The sequence below is a fragment of the Diadema setosum genome, chromosome 21 (genome assembly GCF_964275005.1).
Source record: "Diadema setosum chromosome 21, eeDiaSeto1, whole genome shotgun sequence".
Classification (NCBI taxonomy): Eukaryota; Metazoa; Echinodermata; class Echinoidea; order Diadematoida; family Diadematidae; genus Diadema; species Diadema setosum.
In genome coordinates, this window is record NC_092705.1 from 14,454,013 (window position 1) to 14,480,759 (window position 26,747).

The 26,747-nt window shown below is 40.5% G+C and overlaps 1 protein-coding gene across 1 annotated transcript; it reads right to left on the reverse strand.

The window, feature by feature from the left end:
- On the reverse strand, nucleotides 1-26,425 carry LOC140244343 (uncharacterized). Its single transcript, XM_072323986.1, has 18 exons — nucleotides 26,346-26,425; nucleotides 19,828-20,085; nucleotides 18,194-18,755; nucleotides 17,568-17,704; nucleotides 16,988-17,139; nucleotides 15,590-16,170; nucleotides 14,547-14,648; nucleotides 13,826-14,098; nucleotides 13,030-13,116; nucleotides 11,457-11,672; nucleotides 9,242-9,392; nucleotides 8,542-8,655; nucleotides 7,051-7,314; nucleotides 6,263-6,387; nucleotides 3,020-3,181; nucleotides 1,934-2,037; nucleotides 1,363-1,476; nucleotides 1-596 (listed from the first exon to the last, which is right to left on the reverse strand). The coding sequence occupies exons 2-18, from the start codon at nucleotides 20,068-20,070 to the stop codon at nucleotides 447-449; spliced, it is 3,537 nt and encodes a 1,178-aa protein (XP_072180087.1). The 5' UTR covers nucleotides 20,071-20,085; nucleotides 26,346-26,425; the 3' UTR covers nucleotides 1-446.
- Between the last annotated feature and the right edge of the window lie 322 nt (nucleotides 26,426-26,747).

Consider the following 26,747-nt stretch of genomic DNA (forward strand, 5'->3'; position numbering starts at 1 on the left):
TTATGAATTCTTGGTGGCTATGCATATACTTGTCTTCATGGCAACTTGCCCCCACAAAGCTACCCATCTCTTTGGATTGAGGGATAACTGGTTTCTCTCTCTCTTAAACTTTCTCTCTATGTATAATTGTTTACTACGCCATAAATCTGAGAATTGTTCCCAGCATTTCGTCGTTAAGCCTTTAATCAATGTCCTCCACTTCGTACCCAGCACATCCAGCACCAGCTGAAACATGATTTATCATCAAGTCCATTCCATAGGAAGAGTTATCACACTAGTGTCATGCTCCAGTATCATCTGCAATGAGGAACGCCCCTTGACATGCCCCCTCGACATGCCCATGCATCCACGGTCCACATGAGGTATAAATATAAAAAGCCGGGGATCGAGGGGGACGGGGGGGCAGGGGAGGGGAAGAGTTTGTCCGTGAAGGCAGCCTGGATATGCTAGGGGCTGTGCTTCTTCTTGACGTGCCTCTTGTTGGCGTGCTTCTTGACGATGCCCGCCACCTTGGTCTTGTGGTCCAGCATCTTGAGGATGGTACCTTTAGCTTCCTCCAAGTGCTCCATGACGTACTGACTCCGCTGCAATGACCCCTGAGATAGAAGAAACAAAAGGAAGAGGAGATATCAATCCTGACTCTGTGTGATCCTCCAACACTCCACAACATACACGTAAAGTTACCATGATAACATAGGTGCAACTCAATACCTAATCTACCATATATTTCACGAGCATATTTTGTGAATCAGTATTTATCACTCTTATTCAAAAGAATAGTTACTGACATGATACATACTGCATTTCCTCCACAGAAGGCAACGCTTTTGTGAATCTTTATTTTGATGAATATCAGTCAATTCCTTATTTCCTTGAAAATGTAAACTGTGCTGTAACAGTTGTTGGTTTTTTTTTTCAAATGACACCCCTTGTATCTAGAAGATTGCAAACTCCTGATCTGAAAAAAAAAAGAAAAAAAAAACTTTGTCAAAATTATACAGCTGCGGTTTGCGATCCTAAAAATACAGAGGGCATCATCTGACAAAATCTATTACAGCACATCTTCGAATCTCTTTCAATATAAACATAACATATCATGTGGCTTAAACTGTAAAATACCCTACCTCCAACTTCTATCCTACAACCATAACAACTGTTGCAGTCAAGTGTCCATCTTACTCCTGTAGTAAATAAAACCTCAAAATCCACACCGCAAAGAAAAAATATGACTGTACAAAAATTGAGATGGAACAAAACATAGACTTGACAACAGTTTTATCAACAGCTCTAAAGCAACTGAGAGGGATTTGATTCCTAAACCCCAAAAGGCCCCTAAGCAGAGTCTTGGAGGGATCAACCTACCTGAACCAGCTCAGAGATCTTGTCTGTCTCAGCCTCCTTCAGCTTGGACGCCGTCCCAACCAGACCCTCCTTGATCAGCTTCATCTGGTCGTACACATCCTTCTCTAAGGAATTCTACATGTTGACAGAGGAAACATCAACATTAGAATTCATGTCAAGAATCAAATCTGTTCAAAATCCATTGGCTATGAAATTCAAAACCAGATGTCTCAAGTTTGCCACTCTAAGCTTGTCAGCAATACATGTACATGTAATATGAAAGAGGAACAATTGTATTTCATTCATGATTTGACTATCACATTATACAAAGTGATGGAAATGAATCCAGAACTCTGTAAAAAAACAAACAACAACAAAATTTCAAGATGATTTCCTACGCAAAAAAAAAACACACAAAACAGAACAAAAACACATTTATGCACTGAAATGAATTTAAAAATTCATACATTTGAAGATGTTCTCATGTATATTACATTTCCCAAATCATTATTGTTTAAACGACAAGGAGACTATGAAAATGTTCCACTACGTGATATATTGCTCTCACTAAGCTAGGAGAAGGAAAACTCACCAAGTCATCAAACTGGTAGACTATGTGATGGATCTTCCATCCGTCTGCCTTCTTGAGGATGCCTCGCTGGTTGGCGATCTCATGGATCCCAATCTTCTTCTCATCTGCATGGGTGGAAACAAAGGCGATAACGTCACACCATTGGTCAGTGCTCACATATGCGGTAAACAGGGCTTAACATTGGCGGGTGACTGTTGGCCCAGGAGCAAAAACAAAAAAACTGATGTCAGGCCATCAAATTTTTCAAAAAGGTACCGTCTGGTGGTGCAGATAAGGCAACTAAGATTCAAAATGGATTATGTTTCCTTTTATTTTGAGCCACCAGAATTTCACACTTACAGATTTTATTGACCCAAATGGGCCACTAGAGACAAAAAAAAAAATACCCTGCATTAGAGTCCATGGAAGTCTAGACTGTGTGTGGATTTATCTTGTGCTTTTCCATATACCTCTCATACTGGCAAAATAGCATGCTGTACTAAGTCAGCTACACTTGGCAACACAAAAGTAACTGGTCCCATTTATGGCATGCCCGTCCTACTCACCCATACACTTCATAATTGTGAGATATCTTTCCATCTCATACACTGGGAACCTGATTATTTGTACATGCAGATTTGGCTTCCTCTCATCCAAAATGAAGTGCTACTATGGAAAGCATTCACAGTATTTGTCCTCTCATTTTAATTTCTACAAATTATTTCTCAAAGGAGGACTACCGTAAAGTGAAGTGTTGATGTACCACACGTGCAACTCGATTGAGGTATCACATATACTGTACAAATCTGATATCATGGAACTCCAGCGTTTTTGACATCTGACCGTGGAACCAGTGATGCTAAATATCTTATCATCCATCTTCATGCTAATCCCCTCCCTCCCCTCCTCTTGCAAATTACACATTAAGTCTCTCAGGACTGCTGTCTTAAATTCTATTGACATTGTACATCAACTTGTTGGCAACGGGACCAAAAGGGTGAGATGAAAGATCCACACTCTGATCATTCATTTCATCTTCATGGCAGTTAACAAGAACTACCTTAGGAGAAGAAAAAAAAAGTCTGTGCAACACAAGGCTGCCCATACCTTTAGGCTTGACATCCGAGTACCTCTCAAAGTGGTTGTGGGCGGGCTTCCAGGACTGCCGATAGGTATCCACCAGGCGAGGGCAAGGTCGCTTGAAGAACTGGACCACCTTCAGTGCCTCCGCCTCGGCTGATGCGGCCGCTGCCGCTGCCGCTGCAGCAGCTGTCGGGAGAGGGTGACGACAATAATTTTAGATTTTATCTATCTATGGGTGCACAAATTGGTTATAATCATGCTTTCCATTATCCAGGAGCCGTGATCAAGGATTGATCTCAATATTTCAGGTCAACATACCTCTTTACAGAACAGGAAACACTCAAACAATGCCTTCTTGATCTAAGATCACTGTATCACATCAATTCAAATATATACTGCATAGGACATAGTTTGAACACAGGCAGTACCAGCAAAGCTTGTTATAACAACCTCATTACAGCTTTTGGGACTATAGAAATGTCCTTGTTATATCAGGGATATAAATGGAATATAGAAATAAAATAAAAAAAATAATATAAAAGGAATGGTACCAGCAAAATCATTTCATTATATTATCTATCTTGCTTTATCCACCCTCATTATATTGATGTTCCACTGTATCTTAACTCTTAATGTGCCAGGCCCAAAACCCCTAACGTGCCAGAGGTTTTTACCTAACGCCAGAACGTTTCGAAACTGGACTAACAATGAAATTTAAAACCGCCATATCTCTGAAACTATTGACTTTTTGGAATTGAGTTCTACACAACATATATCAAGAAATGTTTGTTCTTTCATGTCATGCAGTCACTTTGCCACAATATCTATCTGAACCTGAAATATTGCAGAAATAATTGATACATCAAAAAAATTATTAGAAGTTTTTGTGTAGTATGGAAAAAAAGAGTCAGTCGTGTTTTTTCTTCAATGGAACGCTTCCTTGACTCTGTGAGAAAGTTTTAGAGCAATATCTCCTCTTTCAAATGATAACAAAATTGTCTTCTAGAATTGTATGATTCCAAAGATACTAGCAGTTTATTTTGTCTTGGCAATTTCTCTTTCTGCCTCAGTAATTCATTCCCAAATCTGAGTCCTTTAGTCCCAGATCCTGTATTTGAAACTAAAGTAATTGTCCCGGGCCCTGAAATAGTGTCTTTTGTCCACCTGAAAAGGAAGAACCTGCTAATCCTCCTTTTGTCTAAGCGGACTGCGGGCGGGCGTACTCTATTGAAATCGGCAGGCCTTTGTACATGCGCAATTCCAATGCTAGCATGGGGACGATTAGTTACGTTCACCAAAACAAAAGGATGAAAGACTTGACCGACGGACGAAAGCTGACCCTCTTTGAGGGACAAAATCAAAGCAGCTTCCCGCAGGACAGTATCCAAGCGGAACAATGCGAGTGGAACCGCATAGACAATACACGCAGATTTAGTAGCATACACACGCGTGGTTTGCCTATGAGACTTTTGACCCATACACATCTCGCAGAGGGTGCGCCCGCTGCGGATTTTCCCGACGCGAAAAAAATACATCTAGCTGAAAAATCGTGTATTTACTCAAAACTTTCCAATGTAAGCATGCTAATATTTTTAGTGGAAACGATGGCTATACTAATCAGCTACCAGTACATATCATTGGCAGTTGCTTGGTGTAACACATTATGGTACCATAAGAACTTAAATGATCAATGCTTTTCTTGCTCTTCTTAGTCGCCGATCGGCGACCATGGCACGTCAGGACTAAGGTCGCCGTTCGGCGACCATGGCACGTTAAGAGTTAATTACCTCAAACCGAAATTTCAAACTAGAATAAAACACCACAACAAAGAATGGGACATTTGAGTTTATCTAATATTCTCCAGTGAAATCCATTTCCAAACTAGAGAAGCACTCTGACAACGCAGACCTCTGCCAAGCAGCTCATTTCCACCACTGATCTTGTTCTACCATAGAGATCAGCGATTTCCATCCATACGTATGCATGCTGAAAATCTCCCGATTTCCCAATATAGAAGCCTTTTGTTACATCATCAACTTCCAGCTGCGTGGCGCACCTTACCCTAGCAGAAACTAGGGCACGCATTTTAGTGCGCGCTTGCAAACCTCAAACAAGGAAAAGTAGAAATTACGCGGTGCGTAATATATGTCCCCGCCGGAAGTAGCATTTTGTAACAAAATGTGCAATATAGGTAAAAAATCAAGGTCAAAGGTCAAAGAAGTCAAAGGTCAAAATTCTGTGTAGAAGTTTTGAAGCCCTCACCTAGCGCCATCACATAAAGCAAATGGAATCGAAATTGGGTTAGAAATGGCGAAGGAGTAGCATTTTGTAGCCAATGTACAATATAGGTCAAAAATCAAGGTCAAAGGTCAAAGAAGTCAAAGGTCAAAATTCTGTGTAGGAGTTTTGAAGCCCTCAACTAGTGCCATCATATAAAGCAAACGGAATCGAAATCGGGTTAGAAATGGCGAAGGAGCAGCATTTTGTAGCAAAATGTACAATATAGGTCAAAAATCAAGGTCAAAGGTCAAAGAAGTCAAAGGTCAAAATTCTGTGTAAAAGTTTTGAAGCCCTCACCTAGTGCCATCACATAAAGCAAACGGAATCGAAATCGGGTTAGAAATGGCGAAGGAGTAGCATTTTGTAGCAAAATGTACAATATAGGTCAAAGGTCAAGGTCAAAGGTCACAACTGAAATTCTGTGTACAAGTTTTAAAGCTCCCATGTAGTGCTATCATATAAAGCAAACAGAATCAAAATTGGCTCATAAATGACAGAGAAGTAGCAAATTGAACATTTTGATCACACACGGACGCACACACGGACGCACGGACGGACGCACGGACGGACGCACGGACGGACGCACGGACGGACGGACGGACGCACGGACACACACACGTACGGAGCCCGTTTCATAGTCCCCTGCTCGAACTCGTTCGGCGGGGACAAAAATGAACAGCTTGAACTCCCAATTTCTCATTGACCCTACCAGCCAAAATATCGAAAATCCTTCATAAAATCCATAAAATATTCCCGGATCACTACCAAAATTTAATCATCTGTTCCTTGTGTCATTCTCAGTCTTTCCTGAAAGTTTCATCCAAATCCGTTCCCAACTTTTTGAGTTATTGCGCACAAAAACAAACAAACCAACGGTAATGAAAAGATAACGTCCTCATTTGGCGGAGGTAAATATTGTGAGTATTGCAAGATTGCAAAGGATGCCCAACCATAAGTGGGACGGTTTGATGAGAGCCGACAACTCACCCTTGGCAGCATTCTTCTTCTCCTTCTTCTCCTTCTTGTGGACTTTGAAGGGAACCTTCTGCTTGGTTTCCTTCTCGTCGTCCGTCGACTGGTCCTCCAGCATCATGGGATGCTCCGAGGCGATGCTGAGATGAAATGGGAGGAATTCAGAGAGCACGGGTGTAACAGCAACTTTTAGACACATCGATCAAGTCCACAGACACACACATACTTCAGGACAGGTCGATACAATGACTGCTCACAATCTAAAGCTGTGTTTCTCAACCAGTGGGCCGCAACGTCAACCAAAATTAAGATAAAAAAGATTCTTATTCGATCTAACTGGGCCTTGAAAAAAATCGTAGGAGCACAAGTAAGCCTCAGATTATAAAAGGTTGAGAAGGACAAATGATTGGTGTAGTTTTCTTTCCTCTTGGTAGGGGCATGTGTAATCTTGAGTTAGTTTCAGTGAGAGTGATCCAAGTACGGTGGTACACCAACTGAATGTTGATCCCATAAGGCTTGATGAGAAGTACAGGTCAGGGTAAATTTATCAATAATTCCACAATTTTTGACAGGAAACAGGTAACATTCAAATTCATGAAATTCTTTCGTTGAGATGATTTCATTGCAACTGATTGACAAATTGCCCTACATCGACGTAATTAACAGTTGCAATGAAACAAGTAACATGTAAGACACTTTCACTGTAAACTTTACTGACTTTGCTGTCTGCTGACAGTGCATGCAATTTTATGTCCAAAAGCAGAAAACCTCCTCTTTAAAAGATAAGTGCAAGCAAGTCTTACATATGTTGCTGTTTCCTTGGCTTCTTGCGCGGCGACGGCCCGACCTCCTCCGTGCTCCCCACAGAGGGCGCCAGACTACCCACGCTGTTTTCGTGCGCCAGGCCCAGGACGGAGGTGGCTAGTGACGTGGAGAGGTCCAGGCCATTGGTGTCTGATTCCAGCTTGATGCGCATGGAGCCACTACCAGTGGAGAGGGGTGCGGTGTCCGTACTCGTCTCCGAGGCATTCGAATTCTCTGAATTCTGACTGCTCGGCAGACAATCACTGGTGGCAGACAAAACAAAAAAGGAGGGAAAACATTTACCAGTTTAAGTACATCTCGTAATTATTCCCAGCAATCAAACCAGGTGCAGTACAGTCCCGTTTAAATAACAAAAACTGTTATATCAAAATTTTTGTTATGATGAAGTAAAAATTCATGTCTAAAAATTATCATAGATATATCTTTATATAGTTTGTTGTTCAGCTATAATGAAATTTCAACTTAATGAAAGAGAACCGCAGGTCTAAAGGACTTCGTTACAACAGGAGTCGTCTGTAATTGCACACAGTGTGTCTGTGTTAAATGGAAAATAGAGGCAATCACATTGCAATCACAAACGCTTTTTTAAACAACTGCAAAATCTATTATCATGAAATCTATGCAGTCTGCAAAACAAACAAATAAAATGAGAATATTGACAGTCGAAGTAGGACGCTTCAAATTATTATAATTTCTCACTGCAAACTCCTGATGCAATTCATAAACTAAACAGGCGAAACTGTGGGAAACTAATCAAAGTCACATGACATTTCAATTTTAAATACCGACTTCTCAAGCCAACCTCCAGCATGAATAGCTAGCTCTAAACTCTACAGAGCAAACCACACATTATTTGGTAAACTTGAAAATTCTATGCACCCTGGATGAGGAACTCGGATGGAGTAAAACTTGTACCTTCCTCCTTCCTAATCTTTCTTGGTCACATCAACTCTTTTCTCTCTAGCAGGTACATCTTCTGTCTATACCTACATGAAGGAAGGTATTTCATCCCAAATCTGACCTAGATCAACCCCCACCACCACCACAATCTAGTTTATGCTTTGATTGTTTATCATTCATTCATTTACGACCAACTATCACTCAATTATGTAATAGATCACAATTGAAAATTGACCAATCAGAATTCAGTACCATAGGAATATACTTGATTGCTAAGGTTTTCTTTATTTATTTCTATCACATCTAACATGGACAGAAAACTTTTCATTATTAGGGCACAGTACAGGTGATCTTTCTTCGGCAGCTGAATGAAACCATGACTCTCCCACATCCGGCCAAATCCCTTATCTGGATTAGCGCCGACCATGACTTGTCCGGATAGGGGAGGTTGGACTGTACTTGGAAACAGCTAACGGAGATAGCACAACAGACAGCAAACTACTCTACAATGTACATGTTAAACTTTGTTTGCCCTTTGTGCTGGTAGGTAGCCATTTCAAACCTCCTACCTTGGCTTGGGTGAGTTTGTCGTGACTGGTATCCTCGTGATTTCAACTTTGATCCCAGGGCTGCCCGGTCGAGAGGTCACTGCGCTGGCCATGACCGGCTTTCTCACCCCAGCTCTATCAGAGAGGAAAACGTCAGAGCATTTTGAGACACGAGGAGAGGAGAGAAAACTAGACAAGAGAAAACACTCAATTATTTCTATCGGCAGAAAAAGAACGTCTTTCCATTCTTTGTGCGGGCTTTATCTTGAATCAAAATTTTCACAGGAAGTTTTCTGAGATGTACAGAATGTTCTGACAAAATCTTCATTGATGATCACTATCTCTTTATGTGTGTGTGATTATTATTCACTCCCATCAGTTCAGCCAGGGAGAAAATCAAGCAATTACAAATAATACCACTCTTGTAATTTTTTTTCTTTTCTTTGTTTTTGTTTTGTTTTTGTTTAGTTTGGTTTTTTTTTAAAGGGGGTAACTTTGGTATGGAATTGGTGTAGATAGTCTTTTCACTAATATTCAGGAACAAACAAACAACACAGAAACAACATTTGAAACAAATTTACTTTAGGTGTGAAGCAATATAATTATGTTGAAAATCTTCTGTTTTTCCTCTCTCTATAAACGTGTGCATTCTCATTGGACTGGCCGACATCTACCAGAAAGAAGGAAAAAAATGACAACAGATGGCTTCAGTTGGACTCACACTTCGTTATTCCGTTTTCTGAGGATACTCGGCCTTGGGGAAGCACTGGCATTGGTTACCGAGGGGGGCGTGGCCTGGCCCGTCGCCAGGCCCATGGCAGTAGGCGGGACTTGGGCCATTGAAAAGGCAGGGATGCTACCATCAGCAGTGCCTAAGAGTAGGAGAAAAGAACAATTACATTGATAAGACAACAGATACAAAATATACTCTTTGCTGCATTTCCATTCATGTGATTTCAACAAGAAGTTTTTGTACCTCAAACAGATCAAGAGGAGAAATATCCTGTAACTTCAAAATAATGGTAGAAAAACATAGCCACTTGTAACACCTATAAACCAGCTTCTCTTGTGTAATACACATTTGAGAGACAGCAAAGTAAATCAGCAATTTACTGTGTACCTTATGTAATGAGAGAAGCATAGTTGAGAAATTTGGGTTGATGTGTGAGATAATGTACAAAAAACATTCTCATACAGGCTTAAAAGTACAGTTTACCTTTGGGAGCAGTGATTTTTAAAATTTTTGCGTTATCACATTTGATGCACATGTGCCGTATCACAAAACATCCTATCATATAAACATTTTGCAATAAAACCTAAAATATAGGGAGATATCACTGTGTTTCTTATTAAACCATAACTGTAGACGGTTTAGTCTAGAAACAATTTCATTATAACTATTGTTCACATTTTGTATATTTAACAATACCTAACAATGATTATCCTGATTAAAATTTTTACAGTGGTTGTTTTTATGCCTAACTCACATTTTAGAACTATTTTTAAGCACTAAATCTGGGTTTTGGTTTCATCTGCAAATGGTGAATAATGCCTTAAAACGATTATCATACAGGCTTCTTTTCATTTTGTCTTTGGATGTAGCATAGTGACAAGATATCAACACACTGTCTAAAGTCATACCACTACCTATATCACTCACATGCACTAAATCAAAACCTCACAAACCACAAAATTGAAAGTGAACACAGCACAAGAATGATCTGTTGCTATACTACAAGATTCAAAACTGGTTAACACACACACACATCCACACACACACACACACACACACAATGTTAATACAATAAATCAACAGAAAATGTAAATACTTTATATCTGAAGTAGGGATAACACATCACAGTGTGTAATACTGCATGCTATGTCACATCATGTCAACTTGATATTCTTTTTCATCATTTTTGGTCCACACAAGTTGTTGAATATCTGAAATGTAAATGTCTTTCAACCAAAAGGTGCGGCCAGCTGTTGTCACTTGAACAAAAAAAAAAAGAAAGAAACTATTTGAATATAAAACAGGTATGCTCACTGTGACATGGAACTACAGAGCACATCGTTAGGCAAACATGCAGTGTGCGTGTCCAGTAACATAGAACTCATAGCCAAAGAGACATGCAATACAATACTGTGTCTTTTGCTGTGTGGGAAATTTGCACACTGACATTGGGGAACTCATCTAGCGAAGCAAAAAAAAAAAAAGTAAGTTTCAGAGCTTTTTTGTATATATATTTTTTTTTCCAATCAGACCATGCTAGAATTTGATTCAAATGAGTTGGTTTCTACACCTAGGTTAATGAAAACTTAATTACACGTTAGTTGAATTAAAAATTCAACACTACTACCACTTCCCTCTATCAAATCAAGCAAATCAAGAGAAGACATGTTTGACACAGCTCTGAAACATGATAGAGAGTCACATCTAAGCAAGCACATACTGTACTGTACTGTACTGTACATACCACATATTTCACAAGCAATTTTTATTTAGTGATTTAGTGAATCAGGACTTGTACAACAATGTCACCAGTGGTTTAAATCATGTCAACAACTATGGGATGGAATGAGATGAAGTATTTTCCCTTTTCAAAGAGTAAATTTAGCAATACCTCAGCTCGGAGACAACGTGCATTGCATCTTTGCTGGAAGAGGATTATGTTCTGGCTTAATGGTAATTTTGCGAACATTGGTTGACTCCTGAAATCTGTGAAAACAAAACCACTGCAAAATACATGGTATGTACAGTGTGTTGGGCACGTCAGGCAAAGGAGGAGAGGTGTGGTGCATTTACAAAACACAATTTAGAAATTAAAAAAAAAAAAAGAGAGAAAAGAAAAATGGTCATTAATACCAAACTAGCTAAATCTAGCAAACCAAAAGGACTCCAAACACATGCCACCCACTCCTGGCTTTGGACCGACCTTCACCCAAGCTAGTGCTGGGCACCCCTCCTGCGGCATTACCCTGCAATCCGATGGGCCGCCGGGGATCCGTGCCCACCATCATGGTCAGCTGGCCCTGCCGCCCGGGGGCGCCACCGATATTGGTTGCATGGGCAGCGGCGGCCACGGCGGCTGCCATAGAGCTGTTCTGGCCGAGGGAGGGTCCGGCATGGATAGGCATTCTGTGCTGACCATCTAGAGAAAGAAGCAAATTAATACCTCTATGAGACATTTCCTCCCCTAAAAATACTCTACAGTCAGTGGTAACAGCCATATTACAACACTTCTTCATCCTTGTAATAATTGGAGATTAATGTTGGGCCTTGATAAAGAATGAAACAAAAAAATCCTATGTCACATTTACTAATTTCCTTTCACCAACTTACTCTTCATTGATATAAATCTGAATACACCGACACCTCAGGGTTCCATTCTTGTTACAGAGAAAAAAAATACAAATGTTACATGACAAATAGTCATTTCATCCACTTCTCACAATTCTATCTCTTGGCTTGAAATTCATTTCAGGCACTAAGATTTGAATTTTGGTAAAACTGAGGCACACTTTGAAATTGCCAAGTAGAATGTCAGTATGCTCCTTTTACAGATCAGAACACCAAACTCTTTCAAAAAGTGAGAATGTCTGGTTACTGTACATAATGTCCAGTGATATCATACCTGCCAACCTCAAAACACAGTAAACTATAACCAAAGGGAAATTTGCAAATACATTTCACACACCTTACCATCAACAGATTTTAAGAAAACAAGAGGGGAATAGTTTACAGGTACACAAAATGCAGGGGATTTCCGTGCATTCTTAAAGGTAGGGAATCCCATTTGCATGCCTCAAATGAAGAGTTGTATAAATACAGTGGTATGTTGAAGAGAGTATCATTTTAGAAACTCCCATAAAGTATTGGAAGTGGAAGGTAACATTTAGTACATTTTTATTGACCGTATGATTTTGAATTGAATTTTTGGGGGGGGGGGGCTCACCGTAAATTCCAGTACATTACTAGGCTACCTTTGCAGACCCATGCACTCCATGTGTGTCCATCATGTATATTTTGTGAAGAAAGTTCATCAAAACTTACAAACATTTCTACATACATTCTTGCCACACACTCTATATGTTATTACATCAGCTCTTATACTTTTAGATTTGTGTTTATAGAAAAAAAATACAGAAGACTGCAACAAAAAGGCTTAAGTGTGGCTGACACACAGAACTACTGAGTAGTTGAGTTTTGTGCATTATTCAAATTGTAGATAACTGTTGACTTCCAAATTTCTCAGCAGTGGCCTAAACAAGTCCCCTGAGGTTCATATTTAATGTTTTGCTGCATTTTGGGAGGTCTGTAAAAGGTATCCCCTACCTTTAAGAGTTGTCGATCACATACAAAATACTGATTATCATTATCATCATAGAATAGAATGACCCCTCAACAACACACACAATGACACAAACATACAAGTAGAAAAACATGCACAATCCTATATGCAAGCTCTGAATATTAGCAACAAAGTTGAGACGCTCTCCTCCACTCACCCATCGCTGGTCTGATGGTGGTGGTTGGGATGGGATTAAAGCCATGGCGACCCTGGAACTGCTGCATGCCAACGTGAGGATGGTACGCTGAGAATGGGCAGACAACAGGGAGATGTGGAGATGATCAGCAAATTGGCAATGCGGACACAGAAAACTAGCCTTCTCCAAAGACTACCCATAGCACAAAAAAAAAAAAAAAAAAAAATAGTTTTGCAACAGTATCTCGCTGCCAAGCACTTTTGTCATGGCATCCAACAGTAAAGAGGGAGTGAAGGAAAAGCACAAACAGCTAATCAAAACACAACTGAATGCCGAGCTACAATCAATATCTAATATCTTTCCAAAAATGATCGGTTGCTTTCTAATTTAACATATTAATTTATGTTTTGCATTTTCCAGTCAATATTATAAGCTAGAGCTATAAACATGACATCATAGATATCACAACACTGCACACTGGCACTGGTCTGACGGTTCCTGACCATTAAAATCACTGTCGGAGCAGTAACTTTTTTTTTTTTAGGAATGGACCAGTAAAAAATGGACAAACTGGGTACCTACTGGTCTGACAGAAAGGCTGGACCAGTAGAAAAAGTGGGTTAGTGTGCAGCCCTGGATATCATCATACTTATTTCAAGGCTATCTCTAGGCCTATGTCAGTATGTTTCTTATCTCTACTACAGCCTAAACTAAATACCTAAGATCTTGTAACAGTGTTTAGGTTTTGATGGGACAAAAATAAATGCTCTCATCTACTTTACTATTAAAGACAGAAGGCAAACTACACGTTTCTCACCTATCTGATCATGATGATAAAAGTAGGAGAGCGCCACCCCAGGAGGCGGTCTCTCCATCTTCACCTCGCTGCTCGCAGTCGCCGTGGCGAGCTGGGCCGGAGCAAAGGTGGAGGCCAGGGTGCTGGGGAGGCTGGATACGGCGGTGGAGCTGGACACGCCCGGTGAGCTGCTGTGCATCTGGATGTAGGCAGCCGTGTGCTCCGGGCCGAGGCCAGCCGGTCCCGGGATGCGGGGGGCCGTCGTTATCTGCTGCTGTCTGGGATATACCTTGGCTGTGGAAAGATAACAGAGGAGCATGTGATCAAGCTCACCACATCTTGTGGACAGAATTTATAGCTGGCTGCATGATAGGGCCCCATATAATGACAGGAATAATTGGTCCAGTATGCATGAGCAATGCATAGGAGAACACAACTAATATGAACTCTTTGAACCCCGATATTCTACAAACCAAGAAGGCTTCACAAAATTTCGGGCATGTCGAACCTTTTTAGCCATGAAACTTGATGACATAAGTTTGCAGATGCTGTGTGACAAAATGTCATCTGAGAATATATCCTACAGAATTTTTATTTGCAAACAGAAAACAAAAATATATTGAAGTCAGTATTCTGCTGTACCCGGTTTGAGGAAAGATGGCACTTCTACTTATAGACCAACAGTATTTTCTTGCATAGCGCAGTACTTTTTAAACATCCGCAGACTTTACCCGCAACTTACCGACAGGGATGGTTCCTGCTGAGGAAGCAATTGGCTGCGACGGACCGGCGGTCGCTGTTGAAGATGGTGGAATGGTAGCTCTCACGATTGGATGGGCTGAACCTGTTAGACAAGTAATGTTTTTGTTGTTTTTAATTCAAAGTATATATAATATGCACACACCATCATGTTATTAGGCCAAAAAAAAAAAATTGTTGCATTGGCGTAACATGAGATTTTCAAATAGGGTCGGTCGGGCGGATTTTTTTTTTTTTTTTTTTTTTTTTTTGCTACCTGCATTTTACGTGTAAAACTCGTGCTCAGCTCAGTAAACAGTTACAACTGCTGCACCGAATGTGCTGTGTTCATCTATTCTACAAATCATTTATGAGGCCGATATTACTGGAATTATACCCCTTCACAGAATTTAAAGATGTTGAAATCCCTATCCTGAATGTTTTCACTTCATATTGTACTATTTTGACTTAGATAAGATAGATGCAAATTGACCCATATGTACGATCTTTTCATCGCACACGGCGATCTCTATTACAGTCCCACATATACAGATTCGTGTAAGTTCTCCACACAAGAAACCTATGGCAAAACTGTGCACAATACATCGCAGTCTGAATGCTACGTATACACTGAATAAATCTTGTTAGAGTACGTGTCCGTGTTGGAAACAGATGACGTACTGATCAAGGAAGGCTTAATGCGAGGCGCTAGATGTCTCCCTCGTACATCCGATATCCCCAGAGCCGTTTCCACTTCCGGGTTTGTGCGATCGCGATCGCAATCAACAAGATATTTGATATCGATAGCAAAAAAAAAATAATAAAAAAACATGGGGTCGGCGGAATTTTTAGGGTCGGGCGGGTTACGCCAATGCAGCAATTTTTTTTTTTGGCCTTATTGACAAGTTTGATACATGAAATATTGCTAATGGGTTAAAGTTTGCACCAACTTTACTTCCTTCCAAGAATAGGTGATGTGTCTTTTTTTACTTATAAAAGTAGGCAAATTTTACTTGATATCAACACTTTAAAATGAAAAGAACTCACTTTGAGGCACTCCAGGTGTTGGGGAAGCTGTCTGTAGGACCCCACCCACACTCGTCACCACCTGCGGCATCATGTGACTTGGTAGACCCCCAGCGGCGTGGGCGGCACCCGCAGGCGGAATCCCGGGCCACTCTTTGCCAACAATAAATGCCTGCCGCGGCTGCCACGAGGGCAGCTGCTGCGGAGTCAGCTCCGTTCTCACTGGCTTCGCATCCACCCTCATCTCCATGCGCCCCTCGGACCGGATCTCCACCTTGGCCTCCGCCAGCCTGGCCCCGCCCTCTTCCAGACGGTCACCTTTGCCCTCCATCCCATGGCCCACTTTTCCCACTGTTGCCACGGCAAGCTTGACGCCCGCCACCCGCTCCTCTCCGGCCTTGCCGTCTCGCTTACTGCCATCGCCGGACCGCTCCAGGAAGGATTCCGTCCTGGAGGACGGCCGACTGTCCGTCTTGCCGTCGCCCTTGGCAACCGCATCAGTCTTGGTGTCCTTCTTGATGACCATCTTGAGCTCCACCTTGGCCTGGGCAGAGCCGTCTGGCTTGGTGCCCTGGCTTGACGGAATCATCTGAGGAATCAACCTGCAGAGGGCAGAGGAGTATTGAGCATTATCTTCCACTGAATCTATATCATGTATCATAATTTTATCTTGCGTGGCCGCTGAGGAAGTGATGGATATGCTTGTATGCAAGCAGACCATGGGAGGGATGGCTGCAAGGCCCTTCTGAAGGACCAGGCAATGAGGATAGAGTGTCTTGTCTAGCGGCCAACCGCTGCAGTCAAAGGACTCAAACCACAGACTTCAGATTGATAGTCCATGGTCTTATCCACGAGAGCTGATTGAGATACATAGCACTATGTATTTCAGGTCTAAAGCTGATAGAGAAACAAAATTGGGAAATTGTCAGAGAAGATATTGAAGCACTGAGTTGCAGTAGAATTTGATAATTCATACATTCCAAAGTGCTCTATGCACTGCAGTGAGGGAGGAGTCTTTATAAATGCGCCACTACCTGTTCATCAAATGAATGGTCTCAAAATAAGATGGCAAGAAAAGGAAGGAATATTCTCTCGCAGGAGAACTGTATATGCCATACATTTAGCAAGTCTGATTTGTCGCAAATCAGGACTATCCGACAATTTCGCGGGTGGTTAAATTCACAATTATTGGAGAACTGTAATGAACAGAGATGTGTATGTGTGCAGGTCGCATTCATGTTGGGTTTAGAGTTAATAATGTTAAGTGTGTTGTTAACTTTGCAGTTAGCATGCGACTTTCAAAATTCACAAAAATAAAAACCTCACTAAATATATGGCATACACGGTAATCAATATCTCCTCAGCTCTAGCAGATTGCATTTTGGCACAGAGAGTCCAGAAAATTGTTTGACCACTTACCTGAGAGTCTCTGGCACTGCCTGAGGCTGGGGTTGGGATGTGGGGAGAATGGCGGCAGGTGAGGGCGCCCTTGCTACAGCCCCGGAGGCCAATACTCCCGGTGAACTGGCACGCTGCGTCAAAAGATGAACCTGCCCTGGCCCATGATGGCGCTGTTTCAGAGAAAAACATAATATATCATACTAAATTACACTCAAAAAAGGTGTTGTCAAGCTCATTAATCACAGAAATGCAAAGGGATGAAGAAAGTATTATTACTTACCTCCATCAACTCCTTCTTGATGAGTGAATGGTCATAAAGATCAGCAGGAAATAACAAATTCATCAATAGTATTGTGTGAACACAGAATATACCTTTGGACTTTTTTGTTCTATTATGAAGGCAGCACTTTACACACTTTACAGATGATTTGTTTTCACTGATATAATGTTGTTTTTTCCCTATAGGAAGGAAACCTGTAACCCTTAAAACATGAAAGACAGAGCATACAAAGAAATCAATATGTAGCATTCATGCCCATCCCCCATTAACAGGAAAAAAAGATACTAATTGAATAGAGTAAGAGACAGAAAGGCTTACTGGGTAGCCATAAACAGGCTGCGGGGGGAAGGAGGTGGTCGTAGCCACAGCACCCTGTGGTACCCCTGCCCTGGTCAGCAAGGCGGTGGTGATGCCTGGTTTGGTGCTGGTCAAACCCACTGTAGCTGTGGCTGCACCTTCACACAAAGAAACAGAAAATGTCGCACATGGAAAAATAAGTTAGAACTAAATGGAGACAAGAATAAAAACAGATACCGTATCATCTCAAGCTATTTTACTATTTTTGTACCCATTTATCTCATACACATTTGAAGACTACATCCAGTATCAAATTTACTCTGTTGATATTTACTAAATAAATGACTCTGATTTTTTGTTAGAATATTTCACAGTGAGGTATGAGGTTTCTTCAGTTTGTGTAGGATCACAACTGCTGATCTACATTTTTAACAAAGATGTTGGAAAAAACTTACAATGTCATTACTTTTTATAAGCTCACACCAACAACTAAAATACAAAAGATCCTGGGTATGATGACTTGTTGTCTCGCTACAGCACATCTCACATTCTTACATACTGAATCTATCATAAAGTTATATGTGTCTAAAAAATATTATTTGGAACACATTCAGTCTTTTCATGGAATGAAACAACAGAGCACTAACCCCTCAGTTGCTGGGTTGAAAACTGATGGGAGCCAGGTGTAAACTGCAGCCCACTAAGGTACGGCATCGATCCAGGGACGATGCTGTGGGTTACCGTACCCGACGGCAGATGCGGTGTCGGCATCGTGACTGCCTTGGTGTGCACCGCTTCTCCCGAGAGGGAATTGGGGGGCAGCTTCTGCACCGACGGTATACATGTGTAGTGGGTGGGTACCCCCGCTGGCACCCCGCCAGGCACACCGGAGGTGCCCGTCACCGGTGCTGGCGCCCTGGTCGGTGCCACTGAGGAGACTGTGGTGGTGGATATCTGACTGCTGGTGGTTGATGGCAGCGTCTGCATGATGACTGGGGTCTGGATGCGACTGACTACCGGGGCGGTGCTCTGCGGATGAGACGACGGCACCATCGGCGGTGCTTTGGTAACAAGGGCTGCTGCTGGAACCACCGTGCTGGTGGCTGGGATGGTGGCTGAAGGTGGGGTGGCCGCTTTGCTTGGTGCAGAGCTGGCCAGGGCTGGCACTGTTTGATGCTTGAAGCTTGGAATGCTGGATTTGATTACAGTCTTAGAAAGACAACAACAGAAACAACACTTTATACAAAGTCAATAAAAGCAAAACAATTCATCTACTATACAAATTGTAAGTTGAAGAACACATCTTGATGCACAGGAGTACATTGTATCTTAATTTTCACTAGTCTGAACACACACTATTTGTCAATAATTTGGTCTTACGGGATATAATATTAAACTATTAGACAATTACCGTGTTGACACCAATAAAATGAAGCACAGACCAAATATGTATATCAAGGTGTCAAAACGCTTTTCCTAGCTTATAGTGTCAGGTGATGGGCAGCTGCAAAATGTGATTGTGAGCCAGTTTCTATGACAACGGAAAGATGACAGATATTGAAAGAATACTTGTAATTAATGGTAATTTGCATGTGGCTTCAAGAAATTTGCCCACAAGAAAAAATCTAATTTACGTAACTTTGTGGCATCTCTCTCAAAGTCAAGGCGTAACTAGAATCAAAGCCTTGAATACAAAATAAAGAAACAATTCATCTTAAAAGGACAAGCTCACCCATATAGTGGATTGCGTGAATGCAGCAATGTTAGTAGAACATATCAGAGAAAGTTTGAGGAAAATCTGTTCAAGTCTGTTCTAATAGTCATGAATTCTTAAAGTTTCAGTGTTGCCATGGCTGGATTAGAAGACTACAACAGTTTTGTACGTCACTGCACGACAAGGATATAAAGAAAATATAAACAGAAGTCAACATATTTCCATATTTCTAGCAAAATTAAAGAGCACTTGTCTTACAAGTACCTCTTTCACAAAGCAGGGGGAACAATACTTTTAACATGCTCAGTAACAAAATGAGAGAATATGTACTTTTCATAAAAAATTAAATGTTGTGACATTCTCTTCATCATTTTCTTAATATTGTTGTCCTGTGCACAGTGATGTCATCAAAAATTAATAACTTTTGAACGGACTGTCCAATTTTCCTCAAACTTCATTGATGTGCTCTACTAATGCTGCTGCATTCACTCAATCCACACACACATCTGGGTGAACTTGTCCTTTAATAATAGTTTCTATGGCCAGCAATGTCAAATCCACACTTACTGGGATGACCGACTCAATTGTGGTCGTGGGCGGCTGGGGGGACTCGGTCTGTCTGGTGAAGAAGGGCAGTGTGGCAAGGGGCGGGTGCACCGGCTGCACTATCACTTTGGCCATCTCCTGCTTCTTCTCTGGCCCCGCCTTCGGGGCTGTCCCTTGCTGCTGGGGCGGGGCCTGGCCAGAGTTTGCTGCCCCACCCCCGTTTCCTCCTCCCCCTCCCTGGGAGGGCAACGCCTGGCTGTTCATGTTGCCAATTTTGGCCTGTGCATGACAGAACAGAAGATAAAGGTCACATTAATGAGGTTGACAGTGAGTCAACTGTAGTTATTTTCAAAGGAACCACTGTCCCACTCTTCTGGTACAAACTGTCGATCAAAAGTGACAGTCACAGGAGATACTATCCAATATGCTTTATTCATTGCATTAGAGTCAAATCTAAAATATTGAGAAAGCAAAGTTGTACAATTTCTCCCATGTGTGTAGAATTGTAATCATGCTATCAGAATTAGAAATATTGGTAATTCATCAAATAATCCACAGTATCATAATGTGGACATCTCACTATATGCACATGTCATCGCGAGATGTTACTTTGCATTTTGCACCGATCAATGTCAAAATAATGAACATTTTCTAGACATGAAAATTACACTGCAAGGGATCGCAGATATCTTAAGTTCACACACTATACATGATAGAGGAATGCTATTCCTGCTAAATTACACTTTTATAGGGCCTAGTACAGCACATGAAAATCATGGTTGGAACATAAAAGTGCTTGATGTGCAAATTACAGCTGTATGTTATTATCACATGTTGTACCAAAGATGGCTTCTCATATTATGAGTTTATGACCAGTGATAATCTGTTACAATAAGCCTTTTGATTCGTAAGTCTTTGCCTACTGATGCTCTGATATTCCAGCCAGTTCTTTTGACAGGGCAGGAGACGAGGGAGAACTAAACTATGGGAATTTCAAACCAAAATGAAATTTGGTGGTAGATTTGGATATGGAGTTAAAAAGTAAGAATTGACAACATGCATGTACATGTATCTGTGCACCAAAATATCAGTAAACTGTACAGACTGATTGCATTTTAAAACAATCATAACTTCAAATAACTCATTATATTCTTTGTCTTTTCAAAAGCAGAACATGAAGACTACTGTTTGGTAAAATAAACTCACAGAAAACAATTCCTGCAAAGCATGACTTTTGTAGACATTTACATGATCAGCTTACAGAAAGCAAGTCATGATACAAATATCCCTGGCATAAAAGACAGTGTACCACTTGCCCATGCATACACTCTGGATGTATAATGCACAGGCAACGGAATATGGTTCATAGTACAATGTACATTGTACAAGTTCCTTCCATTGTGTCATTTAGAGAGAATTACAAACCCATTGAACGTCTCCCTGTGTAGCAACTTGCTCAAGAAATGAACAGGCAGGCATGTAGTACATTGTACATGTAGCACAGTGTTTGTGGTATGACCCTAGCAGGAGCTGCTCACACAATAGGTACTTCCCCTGCTATGATTCATTACTGGCTGGTATTCTGCATAGTCTACTTCATACAGACTTTTGCATGATGATTTTGCTATTTCATGAAAAATCAATCTTCATCTCCTTGGTGTATCAGAATCCATTAAATAGGAACTAAGTGTGCTAGGACTCTACACAGAGTAGGTGCTGTGACTGTAGCCTGCCTTTCACACATACTGCTCTTGAATGAATGCTCCACTTTCGCACATCCACACCTCCAACAAAGCGGGGCTGTCTGCTTAGACTACAAACAGCTCAGGGCCAACCAATGACAGTCAGAGCTGGCAGGTTGCCAACATACATCGGGGAGCAGCGACTGCCCCTGAGGTTTGCAAGAAACCACCCACACAAAAAGGTAAATCCCTCATAACAGCAGTCAAGGATACTGATACTACACGTACAGTGTACCTACATGTACAAATTTTGTAGATCATGTGGCATGGTTTTGTGAAGTGTGTGTGCTGTACGTACAATGTATGTGCCTACACCCTTCAGTCTATGGAAAATACTTCATCAGGAATACATTCACATCTTTTTTTTCTCACAGGTTTAGCATGTACAATGTAGGTCAGCAGTAGTACAAATTTTGTACATCATGTGGCATGGCTTTGTGAAATGTGTGTGCTGTACGTAAGTGCCTACACCCTTCAGTCTATGAAAAATACTTTACCAGGAATGCATTCTCCGCATGTTTTTTGTTGGGGTTTTTTTTCTCACAGGTTTAGCATTGGTAGGTCAGCAGTAGTTCATAGGACAATGTATCATTACTCATGGGGAATTTGAAAGCTTCGCCATGTAGTATGAATGTGGGATCACATTTACCCACTGTACACAGTGATACAATGTATGTCTGTCATACCACTGTACAATCGCAATAGACAAACGTTTCATGCATGTCTGTACAAAGCGATCCCAAACAATAGACCATGCAGTTCATCACACATAATTCCAAAGAGTTTGAACAATGGTAGGTCATCCACAACCTGTGTTTTTTTGTGAAGGCCTGGACAGAGTTTCTCCAGTCATTTGAGAATGACACACACATCCTGTTTACTGACTTTTTTTTTTTTCTAAATGTAACAGTATTTGTGTATGTGAAAGAGAGAGAGGAAAAAAGGAATTGAATGCTACAGCAATATTTCCCATTGTGGATGAGTAATGAGGTGAAAACTTTTGATAATTCATTGGAATACACAGTTATAAAGAAATACAAGTATGTATTGAAAACATGTAGACTCGTGACATTTAGTGCAATTTAATCTCGTTCCCATCCGCACCCTTTTTGAGTAATCACATCAATCTTCCTTTTTATATTTAACATACTTTATGATTTGGAGTAATGATTAATGGGGCAACAGAAAAATCACATTAAAAATTTACCTACCATTGTGATGTCATGCACGCACAGAGTTAGAATACATCCTCTACAAATGTATATTAATACCATACTATAGCATGTATGCATGATCATACCACTAGGCAAGAATCTTCAAGTAACCAGCTGTACTGTGGGTCTGGGCATGCAGTGTGCAATTGAGAAAGCATTAGCACATACTATAATGTACATTATGAATAGATATGTTATCTTACCACCCTCGTATGCACACCATTGTACACGTGGAGCCCGGCTTGGGTTCAAAGGTTACAGTATGTACAGTTTGTACTTGTGCCCGCTATCGCACTAGCTTGCACAGGTACGCACTGTCTCTAGATCAGAAGAAAATCTAGATAGTAAGGACCTCCGGCATCACCTTTCTCTGACAACCCAGATGAGAATGTACTTTCTATTTTTTACTTGACCATTTTGGTGAGAATTACTCTGGCAGAAAGACAATTTAAAGACAACCACTGGGACTGACCTCCATATTCTAACTCCCACACATATACTTGTACATGTGTACTTCCACTGAAACCAGCATTGATGTTCTTGTTTTTCTCCCATGATTCATGAACTACCTGCATCTCTCATTGACAAGCATTGTATACATGTACATAAGAAAGTGCAAAGCTGAATGCACAGATGCAACAATTCCATGATAACATAAGGCAAATTCCAAAAGAGCATAACAAAGTGTGTAACTCATCTTATCATGTTCAAATACTATCACAGAGCATAGCTCCTTGGTTATACCACATACGCGTACATGGTGTACTTACAATGTACATTGTAATGACAAGCGTTAGTACACTTCATCAACAAAGCCCATATGGGTTATACTACTGGAGGTACTGAATGCTGATAAGATGGCATCAAAATTTCTTCACTTTCACTCACAATGAGGAATTTTCAACTTGTTCTATTTCAAATTCGGGCATACATTGTATGTTATCAGTATGCCTAACTCAATATGCATCACTAGCAACAATGTGATAGAATTATATATTTTCTGCTTTGAATCAATACTCAAGGATGATTTTGAGTTTTCTCTTTTTAAAAATGGAAATTTATCGAAATGTTCATAAATGTGGATACTTATGCAAAACATGTACACTTAAAATATACCAGGAAATCAGATTTAAATCTCCAGAATATCGTGCCTGCAATACTACATCTTAATTTCTTTAACCACAAAATGTACCCTGACTGCAATGTGTGGAAAGACGTAATTTCTAACTGAATACACCATTAGTTACCATTTTCAAGAGAAAAAAAAACTGACAGAATATAAACAGCCAACAAAGTAACTATCAAACAAAACACAACACTATAAAGCAAATAAATAACATTATTCCGTTCTTTTAAACACAGCTTACAGTGCAGATTGAGAACATTGAAACATTCATGGTACTAGTAACACGGCTCTGAAGCCATTACGTACATGTACGATGTATTTTATCCACATCATGTGTCAATTACTGCATGCTCCACAAATCATGGCATTTTGTGATTGGATGCTCTTGTCAAATCTCCCCGATCTTCTCTAGATGGCAATACTTGGCAACTTGCCAAAACTACAAACACACACACACACACACACACATACACACACAATCTTTGATTGCAAGCTATACTACGAACTTGCGTACAACTATCTATGAGAAGGGTGTTAAGGTCTACAAACTGAAATATACAATGTATTAGACAATACCCACCATTTACACTTTTCATTTTTTTCCCTGTTTCAGACTGGTCTAAACATCAGACAGAATAAAATCAGAACTATTTGTAAATTTTACATTTGAATATGTGACTAAGTCTGAATGACATGATCATCAAACTACCTCAAATCATTTTTCATGCCATCCTAACCCAATGAGAGACACTAACAAATTCATTGGCAGGAATTATGCACTTAAAGTAAAATTCTAATATCTATATACCATGAAGTTTATTACAAGAAAATGTAATCAAAGAGGGTTATAAACAACAAGAGACTCATGTCCATTACATAATTTACCCATTACTTTGCCTGGAATTTATTTTTGTAATGATACTATCAAGTACTATTTTTTTTTTTTTTTTTGCAACATGTGCCAGTCATACTGCATGTGACAACTTCCATCTCATTACAGTATGGACTAAATAAACAATCGAATTAAGTGCAAGTTTCAACACACTTGGATATAGGCCTACATGTGTATGTTGCATAATTTATTTTTTCTTTGCACTGGCGATTTTATGAAGGCATACAGGTACATGTACATGTATACTTTTTTTTTCCACATTTTTCCGCAAGCAAATTAATGTCATTCACCCAACCAACTCTTTAGACATCTGCTGACCCAGTATAAGTATTATCTATATCATTAGTATCAAGCAACTAGCAAAGACTTTAAGACTCTGGAAGGGTATAGCGCTGTACATACTCTTCAACTTTAAGAGCTGGCACATTTCATGCTATCTGTGAGGTTAAATATTTTCTTGCAAACATATCCCCTACATTATCATTTGAGCAGCACAATTGCACAATAGATCCCCAACTGGCTGATGGCCAAGTCAATCTCAAGAAGCATTCCACATAGCACTGAATAAGTCACATCCTGTTAGTGCAAAACCAGAATTTTTGTGCATGAATGAAATTTTTTGTAAATTTCATGAGCCAAGATTCATGAAATTAAAATGCACACAACACTCAACAGTTCTTGTCTGAACATTCTATGTATAAATGTGTTGATTCTTTGAATGCCGGTGGCATTTTGCCACAAAGGCTGCTGGCTCCAATTCATGAACATTTCATGCCATAAATATTCCTTGTTTTACAGTATACAGGAGCAGGGACCATACAACAAATGACCAGGGCAGGGCCAGGCAGGGGGAATCACATTTACTGTCCGAGTGAGTGAGTCACCAAATCACTTGAACCCTCAGGCTCATTCCTCATTTTTGGTAATCTCTGAACTGTTTGTAAGGCTATAAGGGCCAAGGGGCAATGTCAATAGTAGTCCTGCACAAGATTAAGAGAAACCCAGAATTATATTACATGTAGAAACTCTAGGCCTACTTGCGTGTGGTTAGAATTTTCCTATTGGATTTCGTACAGAGAGCGAAGCTAGCTGAGCTGAGAGCTGAGCTAGCCAGAGAAGAGTTGGGACTTGCTCACGGATTTGCTCACACAGCACAGCTCATTTCCCTCACACCCAACTCACCAAACCGTAGTTACAATAACATTTTGTGTCAACTCAATAACTTTAAAATCTAAGTAACATTTGCAAAGGTGGAATGATAGCACTAGTGAATCACCACACAACGAAAAGACATGTTTTGTCATTAGTCATCCGCCAAGTAGGGGTAAAATCTGCTAAACGACCAAACTGCATTTCGCAGATAACGTTGCGTTGTTGGCACAAAACAAGCAGTATTTGCGTGTAGTGATGTATGGAGATTCGGTAATTCTGTCAGCTACTCGCAGTCTGACATATTTCTGAAAGCAGGTGCATGTTAACACCCTAATCTAGTCTATTCCAATGGTTCTCAGAAATCATCTATCGGTGACATGATTGAGTGAAGTATGAAGATTGTGAATACTTACAAAATTTTCGTTTTCCTTCCGCTGATCAGCGAAAAATCCACAAAATCGTTCGTACGACACACAGATTTTGGTGACTTCGTTTCCCGTACTTCCGATGTTTGAACCGTGTACCACGCCAGGAATGATGTTTGTTATCCCCCGCTTGATTGGCTACGGCTATCACTAAACACTGCTGGGTCAAGCATTCTAAAACAACAGATTGGATTGGTTGGATGGTGACCTTAACATGGCTTCGTTGATTCATTGATGGGGGAGTTTCCACTCCCGCAGTACATACTACCTACAGCAACGAGGTACTGTAGTAGATACATAATAATGTACCATGACTTAATTTTCTTCTTCTTTTTTTTTCTTTTACCAGAGTCGGAATACGACATCAAAAAATGAACAGATTCAGTCATA

What these genes read in the sequence shown, in the direction of transcription:
- LOC140244343 (XM_072323986.1), bottom strand. Translation starts at nt 20,070, where the DNA reads ATGAACAGCCAGGCGTTGCCCTCCCAGGGAGGGGGAGGAGGAAACGGG. An exon ending in AGCCTGTTTATGGCTACCCA is followed by an intron (nt 17,140 to 17,567) that starts GTAAGCCTTTCT and finishes TCTCTGAAACAG; the next exon opens with CGCCATCATGGGCCAGGGCA. An exon ending in CAGCACTAGCTTGGGTGAAG is followed by an intron (nt 9,393 to 11,456) that starts GTCGGTCCAAAG and finishes TCCTACTCTTAG; the next exon opens with GCACTGCTGATGGTAGCATC.